Raw genomic sequence first — 18415 nt, 5'->3', positions numbered from 1 at the left:
ATTGTTTAGACTTCAGTATAGACAGATAATTGTAGGCTGGAACTAGGAAAATAAGAGATATTTGAATTTAAGCAATCAGCATGCATCTATATTTAGTAAGTACTCTGCAGATCATCCTTTCAAATGCCTTCTACTGTGATATCACATTCACATCATATTAATAAATCATCTTCCTTCTAAAAGAGTACTTCCTGTTCACCAATGTCATAGTCCTGGCAAATATTTTCTCTGACCAGAATCTTTACATCTAGACTATGGATTTTTCTCACAAATGACTATTAATCTTGACAGCCTACCTCAGAACCTCTTTAATTATATTAATACTTTTTAAAACACAAGCATGTTGTTTACTTCTCTTATTTGAGACTTCATCAGTTTTTTTAAGGCTACTGTAATAAATCAATGCAAACGTGATGGCTTACTATTATGGAAAACAATATAAAGTCTATTCCCCCCAATTTTTAAAAAGTATATTATAACCTTCTGATACATAAATTCAGTATCTGTATATATCCATGAAGAAAACAAAATCAGCATTCCCACATTTACCATTATTCTATTCATAAGAGCCAAGGTAGAGAAAGTAACCAAACTGACAATCAACAGATGAATGGATATTTATTCAGAAAGAGAGAGAGATAAAGAAAGTGAGAGATAGACAAACAGAAATATTATTCAACAGTAAGAAGAAGATGTTGCTTTTTTTTTGGGGGGGGGGTTCACATCCGGCAGAGCTCAGAGGTTACTCTTGGTTCTATGCTCAGAAATCGCTCCTGGCAGGCTCAAGGGACCATATGGGATGCTGGGATTCGAACCACCGACCTTCTGCAAGCAAGGCAAAATGCCTTACCTAGATGCTATCTCTCCGGCCCCCCAAAAAGTTGCTTTTTTTTTTTTTTTTTTTTTGCAAAAATAAACCTGGAGAGCTCTGCTAAATTAAATAAGAAAGAGAAAGAGAAAAGTTTTGGTGAAGGCTTTTTTTTTTTTGGTTTTTGGTTTTTGGGCCACACCCAGCGGTGCTCAGAGGTTACTCCTGGCTGTCTGCTCAGAAATAGCTCCTGGCAGGCACGGGGGACCATATGGGACACCGGGATTCGAACCAAACACTTTAGGTCCTGGATCGGCTGCTTGCAAGGCAAACACTGCTGTGCTATCTCTCCAAGCCCTTGGTGAAGGCTTTTTAAGATTTTTTTTTTTCCTTTCTAGATGACCATATCACATGCAAAGACAGTTTTACTTCTTCCTTCTGATTCAGTTGTCTTTTCTCATTTTCTTGCTTGAATGATCTTCTGGCTTTTGAGGAGTGGTTACCAATTACTCTTAACCTTAGAATAAAAAATTGTAGGCTTTCATGATTAGGATATCTGTTATAGGATTGTCATATATGACCTTAATTTTGAGATACATTCCCTTTCTAGCCAATTTTCTCATGAAGGGGTACAGTATTTTGTCAATACTTTTTCTGCATCTATTGAAAGGCTAATAATTTTTATCTTTCATTCTATTAATGTGATATATTATATTATATTTATTGATTTGCAATATATATCTTGTATCTCATGGATAAATCCCTTGATCATGATGTATGATCTTTATATTCTGAACTTGCATGGCTAGTATTTTATTGATCTATTATCATGTGGTTTGATTTTTTTCTTGTATCATTTTTTTCTAATTGATATCTTTAAAATGAATTTGGACGTGGACCAGAGTTGTGGTTCAAATGGTGAGCAAATGCTCAAGGCTCTGGGTTCAATCCAGGTACTGTCTTACTCCACTCTACTTCAGCAGCTTTGTAATTAGTAACTTTGCAACTAGTACTGCTGGGTGTGGCTCCCATAAAAATTGGATTGGAAGAGTGTTTGAGGACTAATTCCTTCCTTAAATGTCAAGTAGAATTCACCAGTAAGATTATGTGGTCCCAGACTTTTCTTTGTTTTGAACTTTCAATTTTCTTTTAAAAAAAAAATCAGTGATTTAATCTTACTCATAATTGGTCTATTGGTGTTTGTGATTCTAGGAATTCACCCACTTTCTAGGTTCACCAATATACTGGTATATAATTGCTTACTATTAGTTTATTGCATTTTTGTTTTTTCTCTTCTACCTGATTTAATTACTCAGATTTTTTCCAATCTACTGAAGTCTTGTTAATTTTGTTTATATTTTCAACAGACAACTCTTAGTTTGGTTAATGTTTTTCCATTGTTTTTCTAATCTCTATTAATTTCCTCTCCAATCTCTGTTATTTCCTTCCTGCTGCTAACTTTGGGACTAATTTGCTTTGCTTTTCCTAGTTCCTTGAGCTGTAAAATTAGATTGTTTATTTGAGACTTTTCTTATTTCTTAATGTAGGTTCTTAATCTCTATTAATTTCCCTTTTAGATCTGCTTTCACAGGGGCTGGAGAGATAATATAGAGGGTGTTTGCCTTGCATCTAGCCAATCCAGGTTTGGACCTCAGGATCAGTACCCCAGTATCCTGTCAAGAGTGAGCCTTGTGCATTACGGGGTGTGATCTGTATATTTTTATTTATTTTTATTTTTTGGCTACACCCAGCAATGCTCGAAGCTTACTTTTAGCTCTGTGCTCAGGGATTACTCTTGGTGTGACTTGAGGGACTAAATGATACTGAATATCAATACAGGCTGGCAGTATGCAAGGCAAGTGCCTTAACCAGCTATATTATTGTTCTGGTTCCACAGTCCAAATATTTTATAAAACCAAAATAAAACTGCTTTTGCATACTTAAATGTTTTGGTATGTTCACAGTTTCATTTGTTTTATTATTTTTACAATTTTATTTACTTTTAATTTATTTGTTGTTTTTTTTGGGGGGGGTCATACCCAGCAGGGGTTGCTCTGGCTCTGCATTCAGGAATCACTCCATGATCCAGGGATCATGTAGGATATTGGGGATTAAACCCTGGACAGCTTCGTGCAAGCAAACGCCCTACCCACATTGCTCTTGCCCTCTTTTAATTTTTTTAACTTTGTTGCTCAAGGTTTTCTTTCATTTAGACATTATTTTTCTGCTTTTTACTATTGTGATATTCTTTCCTATCATAGTAATTGGACAAATATTGTTAAATGATTTGTTTTCTTAATTTTGTTGAGACATATTTGTGACCTATTTGTCCTATAAGCTATCATAGGAGAATATTTCATACCTACTTGAGAAGAATGTGCTTCTGCTATTATTGGATGGATAGTTCACCAAATGCCTATTAACTCATTTGGTCTAAAGAATATAGTTAAAGTCTACTGTTTGATTTTCTGACCAGATGATCTAATCATCGTTGTAACTAGGGTACTGATGTCTGCTGCTTTTAATCCACTATTTCTCTCCTTAGGTTAAGTAGTATTTGCTCAATATAATAGATGCTCTTATGTTGAATATTTGTTTCTATTTTATAATTGTTTTATTATTGTTCATTCTAGATAAATCCATTAGATATATTTGCATTGATGTTGTCTTTTTATATATTTTACTTATTTATACTTTTATCAATGCATTTATAATTATATAACCTTTTATGTTTTTGTTTTAAAATATCACTTGCCTAACATAAGCATAGCTAAATCTTTACTTTTTATAGCTAAATCTTAATCTTTTAGTTTCTACTTGAATGGAATATCTTCTATATCCTTCACTTCAAACCTACGTGTGTCCTTAATGCTGAAAATAGTATGATTAATAACAAAATTGTTGAGTTTTACTATTAGTCATTCATTCTGTGCCACAAATAATTGGAGCACTTAATAAAATTACATTTAGAGTATTATTATCTGAGGATTTATTAATTATAATTCATTATTTCATTTTCTGTTGTTTTAATTTCCCTCTTTATTCCTCTTTCTTTTTAATAATTTTTATTGAGACCCATGTGAATTAAAAGTCTTTCACAGTTATATTTAAGGTATATAGTGATAGTGAATTAGGGCAATTTCCCACCATTGGTGTTGACCTCCCTTCACTCCTGTTTCCAGCATGCATCCATACTTCTCCCCTTTGCCCCCTGGACTAATAGTGTGACAGATCCCTTTTGTATATAACTTGTTGTAGATCTTGATTCTGTTGTCGTTGACTTTGGATTTGGTATTTAGGCTTGATCATTATTTATTTCCACTAAATGTTCATGTGACTGTTTGCTCCTGGTACCATCTACTCCCCACCCTCCCCTTAATTTAAGAGGCAGAAAAAGATGATTCAAGTTCTGTGGTTCTGTTGGGAAAAAAAGCAAAAAAAAAAAAAAATGCTGGGAGGAATCCACTTAGGAACTATCAATTTAAAAAAAGAAAGAGGGGAAAAAAGAGAGAAAAATGAAGAAGCATCAACAAAATACACAATAGCCATATAAAAAAACTACAAAACAACACAAAAAAGAAAAAAAATGAAAAGAGGGCTGATGTAGCGAGGTTTTGTGTATTTTGTTTGTTTGGTTTTTGTTTTGCATAGGCATAGTAAGTATTGGAGAAATTTGAAAGGAAATTCCCTTGGCCTAAGAGATACAGGGTTTCTCCATCCTTGAAGCATACTGTCATAGGAACAACTACAGGCTCCAGATATGCTCATTTTCAAACTCCAAAGTCTTTTTATGGTGCCAGGAAATATTCAGCTCAGTTGTCGCTGACAAATTGTCGTTAGATCTTGGTATTTGCACAGGTCATAGGACAAAGACTAGGATAGTCTTTATGGTTCTAGAAGTTCTGCTGTGTCATGGATGTTGTAGTTAGTCTTTTGTAATTAGTGATCTTGGTTTTTGCAAATTTTAGGACAAAGCCTAGGATATAGCCTTTCCTTATGTTCCAGAAGTTCTGCTCAGCACGGCTGTCAAAGTCAGACCGGAATTAGAGATCTTGGTTTTTGCTCAAATCCTAGGCTAAAGCCTAGGCTAAGGTCTTTCTTATTGGACCCAGGAAAAATTCTACCTAGTTGAAATTGTCAAAGATAGTCTTCTGTAATTAGTGATCTTGATTTTTGTACATATCAAGGACTTAGTGTCTTCTGATTTCATCTTACCATTAGGTGATGAGGGAGGGCAACCTGTTCTTAGATCTAATTGTTGCTGTTTCCTCGTCATCAGGATGTTGTATCAACCTGATGTAAGTTGGTGGTATTAGATGCTCCCCAGAGAGAGTTTGATTCCTAGTGCTGTTTCAGTTAACTGTATTGGTTCTATAGTTGAGATTTGGGGTTCAGGTTGGAGGGTCACTGTTCAATCACATGAAGTACAAGTTGAGTCCCCATGACAAATGTTCAGGGTGGGAGGCACCCCTGTATTATAAAATTGTATGGGTTCTTATCCCTACTAGATAAGAGTTTGTTTCTACACATAAGATTTCCCCTTCTTTTAGTATGCCTATGCATAAGGAAACATTGCTATATTATATATTGCTTGTGCATTTGGGGGTAAGGATGATGGGCTATACAATCTCTGTGCCCTTGTTTTGACCTGAGCTTTTATCCCAAGCAAGACTTTTTCTTCTAGAATTTCATACCAAGCAAAACTCAAACAAGTGAAATTTAAAAAAATTATATATATTATTATATATATAGAAATTTTAAAAAATGAGAAGTTAAAAATTTAAAAATATTTCTAAGAAAAAAGGAGGAAAAATGGCGATGGAGGTAGCTACTTTTACATTTGTAAATAAACACACTAAGAGACATATTAAGGTATTAAACATACAAAGAAAATATATATATCCCCATTACGTCTTTTGAGATATTCTTGGGAGTGGTAAGATTCAGGGCCTATTTCCATCCCACAGTGTGGTTTGTTGGGTTTGAGAAATGGTTTGCAGCAATAAGGGATCCGGTAGTGCCCTTGAGTTGGGGGGGCTCCTTATGGGATTATTAGGTAGCATGCAACAGTCCACATTTAGGGTGTGTGTGTATGAGAAGAGTAGTCACAAAGAATGAGTCTGTAGGAGTGGTGGTTGCAGCTTCTTGCTGAGGTCTGAGATGTGAAGCTGAGGGTGTCCTTTCGCTCTGGGAGCTAGGTGGTGGCTTATTGGGGCTGACAGTACCTAATGAGTTAAGAACTGAGGGTTAAGAGAGTTAAATCGGGAAGGATAACAGAGCAGGGGGACGAAAGGATGTAAAAAGTTCTGAAGAGGTAGAAGGGGGGATAATACATGAGAGTCTATATACAGTAGAAATACATGGATTGTTTACAGTATAGGTTGGGCAGACAAAGGAGTTCATTGTGTATAAACTCACACCCACTTACAGACAGACATTATTGATCTTTTCATAAGTTGTTGGAGGCCTGACCCTCATAGAAATAATTGTGTTGGGGCCGGAGATATAGCATGGAGGTAAGGCATTTGGCTTGCATGCAGAGGAAAAGTAGTTAGAATCCAGGCATCCCATATGGTCCCCCGAGCCTGCCAGGAGCGATTTCTGAGTGTAGTGCCAGGAGTAACCCCTGAGTGCTGCCAGGTGTGACCCCCCCCCAAAAAAAAACCAAACCAAACCAAACAACAACAAAAACAAATAATTGCGTTAAGAAAAGATAGATAACTGCACTCATTACTGTGGTGAGCTTCATGTCATGAGCTGGACCTTCCAGCCCTCTTCTCTTTTGTCTCTGAGAATTATTGCAAAAATGTCTCGTCCTTCCTTCCTTCCTTCCTTCCTTCCTTCCTTCCTTCCTTCCTTCCTTCCTTCCTTCCTTCCTTCTCCTTCCTTCCTTCCTTTTCCTTCCTTCCTTCCTTCCTTCCTTCCTTCCTTTTCCTTCCTTCCTTCCTTCCTTCCTTCCTTCCTTCCTTCCTTCCTTCCTTCCTTCCTTCCTTCCTTCTCTTCCCTCCCTCCCTTCCCTTCCCTCCCTCCCTCCCTCCCTCCTTCCCTCCTTCTTTCTTTCTTTCTTTCTTTCTTTCTTTCTTTCTTTCTTTTCTTTCTTTCTTTCCTCTTCTTTCTTTCTTTTCTTTCTTTCTTTCTTTCTTTCTTTCCTTTCTTTCTTCTTTCTTTCTTTCTTTCTTTCTTTTTATTTCTATGACTGCACCCATCACTCTCTGTGGTAAGACTTCATGTCATGATGAGCAGGGACCGTCCAGTCCTCTATTTTATCTCTGAGAATCATTACAAAAATGTCTTATTATTTTTCTTAAAAAACCCTTAGATGAGTGAGACTGACTACATTGAGGATCATAACAAAGTGAATGAATGAGGGAAGTAGAAAGCCTGTCTCGGTACAGACGGGGATGGGGGAGAGGAGGGTGATTTGGGGACATTGGTGATGGGAATGTTGCACTGCTAAAAGGGGGGTGTGTTCCTTTACATGACTGAAATTCAACCACAATCAATTTTTTAATCAAGGTGTTAAAAATAGAAATTCTTTTTTGAGTCACACCCAGCAGCGCTCAGGGGTTACTCCTGGTTCTAACGCTCAGAAATTGTTCCTGGCAGGCTCGGGGGATCATATGGAATGCTGGGCTTTGAACTACCATCTTTCTTCATGCAAGGTAAATGCACTTACCTCCATGCTATCTCTCCGGCCCCCTAAATAAAGATGTTAATAATAAAAAAAGAAAAGATAGTGATTACATAGATTCTCTATTTTTCCATTGCCTGGGCAAAAAAAGTACAGTGTACACTTTGATTAGTCTTATAATTTTTCTCAAAGGGGTACTTGACTCATCAGACCAAGATTTAGTCAGTCTAAACCAGATATACCAGTGAATTATAATACTTTATTTTTCCTATGGAAACATCTTAAACTATTTAAAAAAATATAAAAGTCAATGCGTGAAAAAAAGTAGTAAGCCTATCTCGAATACAGGCATTGGGGGAGGGAGTAGGGAGATTGGGGACTGGTGATGGGAATGTTGCAACTGGGTGGAGAGGGGTGTTCTTTATATGACTGAAACCTGACTACAATCATGTCTATATTCAAGGGTGCTTAAAAGAAACATTAAAAAAATAAATTACCTATTTTGGCATGAAAAAAAAAAAGAAAAGATAGATAGGGGCCTGGAGGAGATAGCAAGAAGGTAGGGCATTTGCTTTGCATGCAGAAGGATGGTGGTTTGAATCCCAGCATCTCATATGGTCCCCTGAGCTTGCCAGGAGTGATATTTGAGCATAGAGCCAGGAGTAACCCCTGAGCACTGCCAGGTGTGACACAAAAATAAAAAAAACAAGATAGATAAATAAGGCGCCAGAGCAACACACCTACCCACTGTGCTATCTGTGCTATTGCTCTGCCCCTTAAGTGTGCTTTTAAAGTGTTTTTTAAAGTACAAAATCCCATTTAAGTCCTTTATAAGAGCAATAAGAGGACAAAGTATTTAATGTACATTACAGTATAAACTTTATAATTACCATATTTTCCAGCATATAACACGACCCCCTACTTTTCCTGTTTATATATAGGGTTTAGGCTATATTCGCTGATATAAGACTACCTCTTGGAAAGGTACTACCACACCAAGGAAGACTACCATACCAAATGGAAATTTAGAAGCGTAAGCGAAAAAGAGACCCTTCAAGGTTAACAGTATATATTAATAAAGCTAGGACTTTGGAGTGCCAACAATCATTTTACATTTGTCATTTGTAGTGAGTGACTGTGATTTTTAAATTGTGATATACATTGGAGGGGGCTCCTCCAAGAGGAGCTGGCTGAGGTGCAGTGATTAATAGGACTGCTAGAGGAAAACAGAGCGCCTCCTCTGTGTCCCATAAAAGCTGAACAGAGGACTGAGCACCAGAAAGCCAGACACTAGCGATGACACCAGTGGCTGAATGGGATGCAGTGCTTGGTAACTCAGCTCCTCTGTGTACCCTGAAAGATTATCAGGACAAGCAGAGGACTGAGTGATAATCCCTGGCAGCTGGATGGGATGCAGCAGTAAAGGGGGGGGGGGGGCAGATCACTTGTCCCTGAAGTTTCAGCATGTCGTATATACTGGGCGTATAAGATGACCCCTGATTTTTAAGAAGTTTCTCATGGGTTAAAAAGTTGTCTTATATGCTAGAAAGCATGGTACATATATTCTGTCCCACTCCTAAACTTTGCATTATTTTTGTTTGAGAACCATCATATCATGAACATGAAATAATCAGCAGCACCACAGTTAAGAAATGATAAACAACATTCCAATTGGGAAAGTGGATTTATTTACAGGTCTAGCAAGGTAACTTGAGTTGTATAAAAAAAGTTACTCTTATCTAGGCACTTTATTGCAAACATATATTTCTTTTGCCACTTCTATCATCTTTTTAGCAAGATACTTTATAAAATACAAATATATAAACAAAAAATTACATTTTTATTAACAAAATCTACTCTGAATTATTCTGTAAATTTTATAATGCAATGAAAAGCATTATTTTACACTACTTGACATTTCTTTCTGTTTCATTAATTATGAAGTTCTTGCAGACTCTGAAATTGGTGACCTTCAATATGGAAGGAAAGGTTAAACAGATAACTACATAGTTTTTCCAGCAAGCACTTTCTTATTTTCACTTTAATTAAATGCCATATTTTAGCAGTAGTATTAAAAAATGTTGAAGAGCTCATGAGGCCACAGTTCATAAGCGCTTTGCTCCAGCCTGAACACTGACCATGGAATAGTAGATGCCTTTTCTGTGCCAGCAGCTGTTGGTGTGGTGCCGTGCTCCTTGATCCTACCGTTCTGGAACACCACGATGAGGTCCTGCATTCTGGATGGTGGACAGGGCGGTGAGCGATCACAATGCAGGTACGCCCTTCTCTGGCCTTGTCCAGGGCTTCCTGAACGATCTGTTCAGTAATAAAAAATTAATTCTGAATAAAATATCCCATTCTCTCAAATTCTTCCTCATGATCTCGCAAACATGATCTTTACAATAATGTGGGGGAAAAGTAGATTTTATAACAATAAATATGGTTCAGCAAACCATTTAAATTTCCCATGTGCCCAGCCTACATCTATCGAGTTCTTAGTCCAAGGTTACTACCAAATTCAAAAAAATATGACATAGACCAAAGATCATCCTGAATTACTAGCATTTTAAAGATAGGGAACATCTCAATTTTCCTTGTAGGTACTTACCACTGAACCATTTGTTGAACAGAACATAATTATTGATTAGCTTAAAATTCGCCATATTTTAACACTGTGCTGCTCTCCATTTTTTTTTTCAAAGACTACCTATAGAAGCTGTAGTGAAAATGATAAATTTACACCTCCTAAGAGCAGCTTATTGGGTCTAAAACAAAGAGATTCAGAGCCATTTGGGAGAGCATAATTGCCGAAAGACTCACTTTCATTGTTTCATCTTAGCTCTCTTGAATAATGGCTACAGAATGTGTTTAAATTCCCTTGAAAGTTGACATGTTACAATCAAGTTGCCTGTCTAAATTTTGTTCTCTATCATGGAGGGTTGATGAGTAAATTTAAATGTGTGTGATTGCAAACTGTTATAAATATTTTTTTTATTAAGACATTGTGGTTTACAAAGTATTTATAGTTGAGCTTCAGATATACAATGTTCCAACATCAATCCCATTACCAAGTCTTTAGGTTTCTTTCCCATCACTCCCATCCCATACCCACCAACCTGCTTTCTTTACAGGCACATTTTAAAGTTTAGTTCTTCTGGCTTTGGTCTCCTGCTTATGGTATTGTTGGCTCTGTGGTTTGGAGATATACATAAAGCACCCTTCTACATTACTAGCTTGTGTCTCCTGATCTATGCCCCTGTCATTCCCCAGTCACTACCTTATTCCAAGTATGAATAAGTTGAATTAAATTTTACTTTTCCCAGGCTGGTAACCAGTCCAGGAGTTAGAGCGATGCAAGGCATGTATGTTCAATCCTGGCACCACATGGCTTCCAAGCTAGACATTCCTGACCCCCATCTCTTCCAAACACCACCAGATATGGCCCTGAAAACCAACACCACCAGGTATGGTCCTGAAAACCAACACCACCAGATATGGTCCTGACAACCACTAAATACATCTGGGGTGACTCAGCTGTCCATAGCACTGCAGGACTCAAGCATTTGTTGAAAGAAACTCTGAAGAGTTAGCTGAATATCACAGTTAGTATGTAACTCCCAGGACCACTTGAGGACTCTACCCTTCAATAAAATTGATTATTCCAAAATTTACCTTTTCACTTTCAGTATCCAGAGCAGACGTTGCTTCATCCAAAAGCAAAATGTGAGGGTGTCGAACTAGTGCACGTGCTATGGCGATGCGCTGTTTCTGGCCTCCAGAGAGCTGAGTGCCCTTGTCTCCCACTCGGGTGTTGTATTTCTATAAAGAGATTTGTTATTATGAAAAGTATAGTCAGGGGCTGGAGCGGTGTGGCACAGCAGTAAGGTATCTGCCTTGCCCGCACTAGCGTAGGATGGACCACGGTTCCATGCCCTGGCATCCTGTATGGTCCCCCAAGCCAGGAGTGATTTCTGAGCGCATAGCCAGGAGTAATCCATGAGTGTCACTGAGTGTGGCCCCAAACCAAAAAAAAAAAACCATTATAAATCACAATATTTTCAGTAAAATATTAAAAACATTAACATAGAACCTAAGATTTGGTCATAGAGAAACAATTAACCCACTAGTTTTCATGAAAGATTTAAATCATCTCCTTCAAATAGACACCAGAAAATTATTTTACACATATGGTAACATTTTCATCAGGGAAAACACAGTTGCAATGTTAGCCTCTTCCCATCTTCTGGTTTCATAATATTCAAGACAAAGACTGGTAAGAGGAAGGAAATCAAACTTGAACAGACCAAGCAAAATAGGACTGAAGTGCATTTTATTTACAACCAGCAGGTGACGCCCTCTGCATTATTTTAATGTGAAAAAGGGAAGACATTCTTGGGTTGCACGCCTATGGATGTTTTCGTTTTTCTTTTGTTTTTCTTTAAAAACTACCTCTAAAGCAAACCATTTTAATGACTGCTAAGAATTTCTATGTTGATATGTAACTAAAAAAGATGCAATTTAAACAATTTTTTATGAAATTTTTCAAAGTTCTTTATACAATGTTACTTGTAATGGTGACAGGGACAGGTTATTTGGGGGAGAGGGAAAGATGGGAAGTGACTGCACATACATCCCAAGAAAACAATACTAGCTTATTGTTTGGTCCTGGCCTGAATAAAATTTTATTTAAACTCTGGATTCAGATCATGACACCTGGAGTTTAAACTATCAAATTTATATTCTGTAAAGGAACTATTTTTATTGATATATTTGGATCCCCTAACTCTGTAGCATCTGAGCTGTCCACCTGAAATTGGAATGATGAACCCTTGGAAATGTTCCAGCAGATGCTGAAGCCCAGAGTGACATCTAAGAATAACACCACTTGGAAAGCAGGTACAGAGAAGTATGTCCATGCAGCAAGGCCACCAGGATTTATGGAGACATACTGATGCCAGTGAAGATGGACCAGCCATCTGCCAAGTCAGGTAAAGCATAGTATGAACCATAAGAAGAAATGAATCTTTGGTCAGGAACCAGAACTTAAGGGATTTTGCCATTTCTTTCCTTGTCTAGAAACTGGAGAAAATCTACAGTGCAGATGCAGATTCTTCTACTGTTTAATAGAGACCAGGGTCTCTATTGATATATTAAATTAATAGATTATTATTTCTATTAATATAGATATTAGTATATATATGATATTAATATATAAGTATAAGTAATATAAAGACATGTTGATATTATTATTAAATATTATCTCTATTAATGGATTAGATTAATAAGTAGAAGGGTCAGCTGCCTAGGCTGGACCAATGATAGATGGACAAGGCCAACTGGATAAGCTGGCTAATCATTACTCTGTGTTTGCCTTTGTGAAATGAACCTTTAGTGCAGCAGGTCTCACAATACAGCCTGCACCAGTGTCACCAAAGCTATTAACACACAAGTTGCTGGATTCTACTTCCAAAGCCTCATACTTAACAGGTTGAGAAAGGGCATGGAAACAGGAATTTCCACAAAGTTGCCAGAGGAGGCTGATGTGCCCATTTCTGCCCATAATCTGCAAATCATAGAGAAGGAAGATATCTGAAAATCTAGTCTTGGGATAGGCCCTAGAAGGTTAAGAGTTTAAAGGAGGGAAGCTAATGTCTTCCTGAGGCCTATATGCAGTGGCAGTTGTTTGAAGAAAAATATAAAGGAAAGAAAGTCTTGGGAAAGGGTTAGGGTTTACCTGGTTTTGCCTTCTTTCCTTATTATGAGGAGATTGCCTCCCCTTGGCTTGAAGCTATTGAGATCTACTTTTTTTAGGGTGAACTTTCAACAAAGAGCATAAAAGTAATAATGGGGCTTGCAAAGTCAATGTACACTTGTGCATGAGTAAAAGTCTTAAAGAGAGGGTCCAGGGCGTAGTAATACTGCTACTAGAAATATACCTGTGGACCCAAAAACACAAAGCAAAAAAGACATTTTCATTACTATATTCATCGCAGAACTATTCACAATAGACAGAATCTGGAAATGATCTAAGTGGCCGAGAACAGATGAGTGGAAAAGAAGAATTGAAATTTCCTTATATAAGGGTGATGGACATGAAGAGTGAAATGAGTCAGGGAGGGATAGGCATAGGATAATCACACGTATTTGCGGGATATTAAAAAAGATAGTATTGGGACCAGAGTGATAGCACAATGGTAAGGCATTTGCCTTGCATGCAGAAGGACATTGGCTCGAATCCTGGCATCCCATATGGTCCCCGAGCCTGCAAGGAGCGATTTCTGAGCATAGAGCCAGGAGTAACTCCTGAGCACTGCCAGGTGTGACCCAAAAGCAAAAACAAACAACAACAACAAAAAGATAGTATCATGATAATATACAAAGAAAATAGAGATGAGGGCCAGGAGGACCAGTCCAACAGAAAGCTTATCACAATAAGCAAAGGGATCACTATGACAGTGGTAGTTGGAAATTATCACTGTGGACAAGAACTGGGTGCTGAAAAGGAAAAAAAGGAAAAATGAGAGATAGATAAAGAGAGACAGAGAGAGAGAAAGAGAGAGAGAGAGAGAGAGAGAGAGAATGTCTGCCAAAAAGCAAGCAGAAGGGAGGACAGGGAGGTGGGAGGGAAACTGGTGGCAGGAAATATGCACTGGAAAAGGCATGGGTGTTGGACTTTGTATGACTGAAATTCAATCATGAATAACTTTGTAACTGTATATCTCACAGTGTAAAGTAAAGAAGTGTAAAGTAAAGTGTAAGTAAAGAATTTATTTTAAAAATGTGCCTTTCAAAGAGGCATCTGAGGTATGCGAAGGAACCCCTTGGTGGAAGGTGACACTGTTGGTGGGACGTGTTGGAACATTGTATGGCTGAAACTCTATTATGAACACCTTTTTAAAAGGAGGTTCCTAAATTAAAAATGTTTTTTAAATATATAAAATCTTTATTTTAAGCACCATGATTACAAGCATGATTGTAGTTGGGTTTCAGTCATAAACAGAATACTCCCCCTTCACCAGTGCAACATTCGACCACCAATGCCCCCTCCCCCACCCCCAGCCTGTATTTGAGACAGGCAAATAAAATTTTACTAAGGTATCCCCCCCCAAAAATAAGTGTACCCAGAGATTGTAGTTCAGTGGTTAGAAACACTTGCCCAGCATGTATCAGGGCCCCAACTTCATTCTCAGAAGTACAGTGCAAAAACAGATTAAAAAAAAAAAAAAAAAACCCAGACAAAAAATAAAACACTTAAAAGAAAGCAAGTAGTTCTGCTGATCGAAATTCCCAGGAAAAAATTCAGAGGATATTTATGGGATCATAGCCCAGAGAACAATGAGATGGTTTCAACAATTGATTCTGTAAATAGAATTTAGAGCAGGCTCTAACAACCACCAGTGAACCCATTGTCTTCCTCACTCTTCAGAAGGAGGTTTGAGGCTTTGAGGACAGTCATTAGGAAAAACAGAAAGAGCTGGTCAACCTGCTTTTGCCAGCCCTGCATGTAGCCCTATACTTAGAGGGAAAGACTGCCAGACCTGCTCAGTCATAAGCTAGCTTATAGAGAGAGGACATCAGATAATATCAAATAGGAATAGGAAAGGAAACCAATTGTTTGTGTAAGGAGAGGGGGTGTATTTCCGGTATGCATTTCTCTTCATTTTTAGGAAACTAACCCTTCAGAAATCAAAGCAGACCAGGGAGGTTACCATTGGGCATCTATGGTGAAGAGAGACTTACATTAGGTAGCGTTTCAATGAAAGGATGGATGTTGGCCTCTTTGGCTGCCTGCTCAATCTCTTCCTGTGACACGATCCGGCTGTTGTCACCATAGGCAATGTTCTCAGCAATGCTGCAGTCAAACAGGATGGGCTCCTGGGACACGATGCCCAGATGTGCTCGGAGCCATTGGACATTCAAGTTTTTTATTTCCTCACCATCAATTAGCTGAAAAACAAGAACTCACAGATCAACTTCGGAACCACCACACTTTAAATATAGCAGAACTTATATATCATAGTACATGTATGAAAATTACCAAGCTACTGTGGAACTCATGTAGTTTAAGTTCTCAACATGAATTGAGTAAGATTTGAATGATGTGCTTGAAGAGCAGTTATGCTTTCAGTATTTTATCTCTGGTTTTCTGATAAATGCTATAATCTAGGAGGTGGAATATTGCTCGGCCAACTACCAATAGAGCATAGCCAAGACATCCATGCTCTCAACGATGACACTGGTAAATAAATTATGCAAAGTGGAATCAATAAGGTTGCAGATGGAATTGAGGTTGCCAATGTGTTGATTTCAAAATAAGGTTTGTAAGTGGATAAGGCGTATTACAAGGGTTTTTTTTTTAATGTGGTTAAGAAAGAGGTTGGAGAGAGAATAGTGTAAGTACAAAATGATAAAATCTTTAACACAATTCTGGCTTTGAGAGAGGAGAGTCAGAAACTAAATAAGACAAGAAAAGGAAGTACCTTCAGAGCTGCTGAAAAGAATATAGCTCTGCTATCTGTTATACAGCTCTGGTAAAACCCATTTTAGGCATCTGCTCTCTAGAACTTGGAAGGATAATACATTTATGTTATTTTAAGCCACTACCAGTGGTCCTCAAACTATGGCCCACGGGCCACATATTGTATTTGTGTCTGTTTTGTTTCTTCATTGCAAAATAAGATCTATGCAGTGTGCATAAGAATTTGTTCCTAAGTTTTGTTTTTACTGTAGTCAGACCCTCCAGTGGTCTGAGGGACAGTGAACTGGCCCCCTGTTTAAAAAGTTTGAGGACCCCTGCACTAGACTTTGATAATTTAGTTCTGCACTCGCAGAAAACTGATATGATACAGGATTAGATCTTGGCATCTTATTCTTGGTTGTCAGTTTTCCAAAGAAAGAGCAGCTCAAATTAGAGTGGTAGTAACTACTCGGATCATCTGAAATGTTGGGACCTGATTTGAGTTAGAATGGGGTGTTTGAAGAATCAGCTGTAGCCATGAAATGGAACGGAAGTAAGAGTGGGAGGATGGCTACTGAATCTCCATAGAGTTGTTGACCTCCGGAAAATATGTCTACTTCTTGGTCTTCTTGTGGGTAAAACAAGAAAGATGACAAGTCCTATGTTCATAGAAGTACAGATTCAGTGAGATCATGAATGGCCCCTGCTTAGTCCAGTGCTAGCAGTTTGTGCTCAAGGGCTGATAATAGTCACTCGCTCTGGGGGGGTCACATACTTAGAACTAGCAGGGATGCACAGGTTGCCTCAAAGGATGGGCTGTAATACTGTGAGGCTGAGTCCAAGAAACAGGAAAACATGGAGAGTGCTTTTTTGAACCCCTTGACTTCCTTAATGATCTTGTAAAAGTTAGGGGAGTGCATCCCTGGCTGGAAAAAAAATCCTTTTGTTAAGGAAGTATGTTTGCCCAAAAGATCTACCATACAAAGGAAACTCTGTCATTCTAGAAACAGAGCTGTCCACTCCCTCCATAGATTATTTGGTTTTGGATTTTCCTCATTAGTGACAAGTTTAGACAGAGCCATCTACACTCTGTATCCTGTGTGATGTGGCTGCGTGGTGGCTAGAGCTAGATGCAATCTTTGCTGTAGGGATGCTTCAGTTTATGGAGCTGGCAAGCTGAGGAATGGGAAACTCATTCAAGACTTTCCTAGTAGCAAGCACGTTGCCATGGAAACTAATCCAGCATCTGTGCCACAGGCTTCTCAATAGTGTTAAGTGAAGTTAGAAAGCAGCAGGTAGAGACAGGCAGGGGGATAAAAATGGAAAGATGTGGCAAAACAATAGATCTCATTGATGCAACTCTGTGCAAGAAAAAATTTAGTGAGACATTGCCTAAGATAATCAGAAAAATTTGAAGGATGCCAGCAAGGCTTAATGAGCTGTTCTTCCACACTGAATTCAACCTCCTCATTCTACAGGAGACACTTGAACTACTTAAAACTACTTAAAACCTAATTTAGCTGAAGAATCTATTTTTTTTAAGTAAAAACAGATTTTATTTGGAGGCACAGAAGAAAGGGAGGGAGGGACTGTGGGGGGTGTGTGTGGGGAGAAAGCAAGAGAGACAAATGAGTAGTGTACTCAAGAGAGAGTTCAGGTTTCTCCGAAGGCAGAGTGAGCCCTTATAAGCAACCCAGCTTGAAAGTAGGAAAGTTTACATCTCAAGATGGGAGAGGCAGGAAACGTGCTTGGGTCAGGCACCATGTACCAGACAGCACAGTGACTGATGAATCCTCTCTTTAGGGAAAACAGAGTTAGAAGCTCCAACTATAAAAAGAATTTAAATAGAACTTCTTTGTTTAGATCTGGGTTGTAGTCTGAGGGAGAACACAGAACTTTGGGAAGTCAGTAAAAACTGTTCAAAACGGGGCTGGAGAGATAGCATGGAGGTAAGGAGTTTGCCTTTCATGCAGAAGGACGGGGGTTTGAATCCCAGTACCTCATATGGTTCCCCCATGCCTTCCAGGGGCGATTTCTGAGTGGAGAGCCAGGAGTAACCCCCGAGCGCTGCTGGATGTGACCCCAAAACCAAAACCAACAAACAAACAAAAAAAAACTGTTCAAAAGAAACTCATCAAATCAAAATATCGTATTAAGTATATGCATTGTAAGAGTAATTTAAGGCCACATTGAAACAATTGGTATAATGGTTTTTTTTTAGCTTTTTCATTAGCTAAATGAAAAATTATTTTTCATTAGCCCAAATAATCAAATGTGATATATATGTAATTATTTTATGTCATAGGTGCTTACTCTAAAACACCTTACAGATAAAATTATGAATTTTGGGGCTAGAAAAATAATATAGATACCTGCCTTGCCTTGGCTGACCTTGGTTTGCCACCTGATACTGTATATGGTCTCTGAGAACCAACAGAAGTGATACCTTAAGCTCAAATTCTAGGAATAAATTCTGAAAGGTATGGCTTCCCCCTCAAATAATAAACATATTACTTAT

General features: G+C 38.1%; 1 protein-coding gene across 1 annotated transcript in view; it reads right to left on the bottom strand.

Annotated features, from left to right (window-relative positions):
- Nucleotides 1–9233: 9233 nt before the first annotated feature.
- ABCB1 (ATP binding cassette subfamily B member 1) overlaps nucleotides 9234–18415 on the bottom strand; it is a 99122-nt gene continuing 89940 nt past the window's right edge. Inside the window, 7 exon segments of the mRNA XM_049776430.1 lie at nucleotides 9234–9598; nucleotides 9600–9620; nucleotides 9622–9669; nucleotides 9671–9691; nucleotides 9693–9755; nucleotides 11112–11258; nucleotides 15180–15386. Coding sequence (XP_049632387.1) covers nucleotides 9545–9598; nucleotides 9600–9620; nucleotides 9622–9669; nucleotides 9671–9691; nucleotides 9693–9755; nucleotides 11112–11258; nucleotides 15180–15386 — 561 coding nt within the window. The 3' untranslated portion in view covers nucleotides 9234–9544.

Source organism: Suncus etruscus, chromosome 1 (assembly GCF_024139225.1).
Source record: "Suncus etruscus isolate mSunEtr1 chromosome 1, mSunEtr1.pri.cur, whole genome shotgun sequence".
Classification (NCBI taxonomy): domain Eukaryota; kingdom Metazoa; phylum Chordata; class Mammalia; order Eulipotyphla; family Soricidae; genus Suncus; species Suncus etruscus.
The sequence above is the reverse complement of the archived record's forward strand: the minus strand, read 5'-3'. Positions and strand labels throughout refer to the sequence as shown.